Raw genomic sequence first — 3,335 nt, 5'->3', positions numbered from 1 at the left:
AGCTGGATGAAATCTCCAGTCTTTCCGCTATTTTAGGGCCAGACCACATGAAGCGTTCTTTCAGGCGCCAACTCGATCAAACATTTGAAGAGCTTCCTACCCTGCCGACTCTGGAAACGCCGTCTGAAGACGCCTGATATGGTCTGGCTCCTATGACCTCCGCAATGTCTCCTCTCTAATCAAATATTATCTTCAAAAACCTCATCTCAAGCAAATCTATCTCATTCTAACAGAAACCTTTTCATGGTAAATAATCATAACCTCATCTCATAGAACATTTTACTAACCTTTTCGTTTTCCCGCATTACAGAAGAAACACGGAGGACCCACCGACACGGAGCGTCACGTGGGTGACTTGGGCAACATCTTCGCAGAGGACAACGGCGTCGCACACATCGCCATACGCGACACGGTCGTGTCGCTGCACGGCAAGAACAGCATCCTCGGTCGTGGAGTTGTCGTCCACAGCGACCAGGACGATCTCGGTCGTGGGTGGATTCGCAGACAGTCAGACTACCGGACACGCCGGCACCCGCGTGGCTTGTGGAGTCATCGGAATTCTGTAAATATCTCAAATAAAAATTATCGTGAATTAGAATTAAAACATATTGTAGATCAAAGTTATCATGAACTATAAAGGAAATCTGCTATATATCTCAGATATCTCTTATAATATTCTACAATAGTATCTTTAGTCACAAGGACGGGAAGGGCCGTTTTGCAGGCGAGAATGATGTTCTCATCTAGAATTTCATTCGAGCACTGCAAAAGAAATTCACGTCCCACAATAGTATCTTTAGTCACAAGGACGGGAAGGGTCGTTTTGCAGGCGAGAATGATGTTCTCATCTAGAATTTCATTCGAGCACTGCAAAAGACATTCACGTCCAAGTAACTTACACTATTTTTTGTCATTATAATCTGAAAAAGAATAATTCAGAAACAGAAAACATTACCTGCTGGTGCTGACACTACAAGCATTTTATAAACATAACCTAGTTTAAAAGTTTTGAATCAGGAATTTCTTGATTGTAGTTGACAAAACATCCAGCTGGAGCGCTAAAAGGCTGCAGTTTTGCTGTTCCAAATTCGGAACTATAACTATTTATAGGAAACATACTCGACTGTAAAGAAAACATATGATTTTATTACAGTATATTATGCTGTAATGAGAATCATATGTTTATTTGTTCTACAATCAGCTGTTTACCGGCTTGATTTCATAATTATAAAACAGCTGAAATTGAATCACTATGACAAAAAAATATTGTGCAGTAAAATGAATTTTTCTTATATCTCAGATAAAACCTTGTTTTCGTTACATTCAGATCATATCACGTATTTTCATAATTAATTTTGTTCATTATATTATTGTTAACTTAATTGAATTCATTCATGGTTCATTGATGTATTCATTATACTCTCTAGAAAGTAATAATTATTGTTTTAGCATGAAATTCACGATTTTTCGCTCATAGCTAATAATTTAGCTTGAATCTCCTTCTTGTAAATTACCTGTTAGCTTTCGCTTTCTTTGATTTGTTATTCTATTTTGGCTTTAGTTTTTTATTCTCTTGTATCTGTCTGTCATTCACCAGTAATTATTTATCACATTTTGTATTTTTTCTCAAATTATTTGTGGAACGCACATACCCGATTCTGTGATGTAATTGCTATACGAAACACTAACATTTCTATGTATATAAACTTGAAATTGAAGTTTGAACATCATTCAAACTTGAAATATTGTAAATTAATATTTCGAATATGACTTGAAATTATTTAAAGTCTGTCACTCTTTATAGCTAGTAAAGTTTTGAAACTCCACATCTATAATCATGTCTCTCTTGAATGATTTGAAATATCAGTACAAAGTATTCTAAGGACATTTTCCATGTCATTTCAAAGATAAGATCACAAATTCATTTACCTCTTAAGTTCAATTGTATTGCATGAAGAAATAATCGATAATTTTCTTTTTCATTGTTCTATTTACGAGATATTGATTATCATCATGATTATTCAAATACATTAATTATTAATAGTCAATAAAGAAACACTTTTTATTTATATCATTGTGCCATGACATATTATTTATGTATGATAATCTATTTTATTATTAAATAAATATATATTTTACTGAGAAAGTTTTTAATTTCTGTTCCAGTTTTCTTCATTCAATACAATTAACTTTCAATGCTTCTAACATTTCTGCTTGGAATAACACTTACAAGTAAACTCTCTCACTCACTCACTCCCTCCCTCTCTCTTAAAGCATGCAACAGTCATTGAATGTAGTCTACAATAACAAATTATGCTTTCATGTAGCCCTTGTATAAATTCTATCAAGAACCTTGAAGAAAATGACAAATCCCTCATAAAGAGATTTGAATAATTAATCTACTTCACAGACAAAATATATTGGGGAAATTCTTTTTAATTATATCAAAACATTGTAAAAATATATAGAGTTTATTAATAACATATCTATGAAATAGAATTATACCCTTTAGAATTAATGAAATATTAAAAAACAAGAATACAAATTAATATAATATAATAATAATATATTATAATTTATTGTATAATAATCATATATAATTCTATTTTATAAATACGAGAAAGTGGCCCTGAATTCATACATTTTGATAAAATATCATACAAATTCTACTAATTCAAATTTGACACAGAGACTTCAATTTTGATAAAATTCACTTTGACGACTATAGTGAGGTCCACGTTATAATGGCAGTGGAGAAAGATAGGAAAACAACGTTGCCGATCCTCAGTATTTCCAATGCCTTCTATAAACGGTAGCTGATACAGGTTTATTTATGTAATATTGACTGTCCATTTTCATTCAAAATGATCATTGTATTCTATTAAGCAAGAAATTATATTTTTCATTGATTCCATAATGAATGTTCATAATCAAGATAAAATATGTTCTCAATTAATTATCTTATTTATTGATGCAATATTAGCAAATCATTCTCGTTTAAAATAATCATTGTATTTTATCAAGCAAGAAATTATATTTTTCATTGATTTCATAATGAATTTTCATAATCATTTCTAAATTAATTATATTTCTACATTGTTAAAAAACAATCTGGCAACAGAGCAAAGCGAGAAAGAGATAGCGCTATCCGCTTTGTTGTATAATAGACAAGGATAGCAATACAATTGCTAATCAAACACTGTCATTATAACGTGGACCTCACTTTAGATCAAAGAACTCTGTATGCAAGAGTGGATCACGTGGAGTGAAATAAAAACAGAATATTTCTAAAAATATATCTTGTTGATTATAATTTGATTATCATTTTCTCAGTA

At 31.6% G+C, this 3,335-nt stretch overlaps 1 protein-coding gene across 1 annotated transcript; it reads left to right on the top strand.

Annotated features, from left to right (window-relative positions):
• Positions 1–286: 286 nt before the first annotated feature.
• On the top strand, positions 287–2,139 carry LOC120355785 (superoxide dismutase [Cu-Zn]-like; the record flags this gene model as incomplete). The annotated part of the gene is given in 2 exon segments (XM_039444479.1): positions 287–490; positions 492–2,139. Coding segments are annotated over 2 exon segments (279 nt in total), but the record flags the coding sequence as incomplete, so codon positions are not given.
• Positions 2,140–3,335: the final 1,196 nt, after the last annotated feature.

The sequence above is a fragment of the Nilaparvata lugens genome, unplaced genomic scaffold (assembly GCF_014356525.2).
Source record: "Nilaparvata lugens isolate BPH unplaced genomic scaffold, ASM1435652v1 scaffold4779, whole genome shotgun sequence".
NCBI classification, from domain to species: domain Eukaryota; kingdom Metazoa; phylum Arthropoda; class Insecta; order Hemiptera; family Delphacidae; genus Nilaparvata; species Nilaparvata lugens.
Note: the sequence above shows the minus strand (reverse complement) of the source record. Positions and strands in the feature narration are given on the sequence as shown.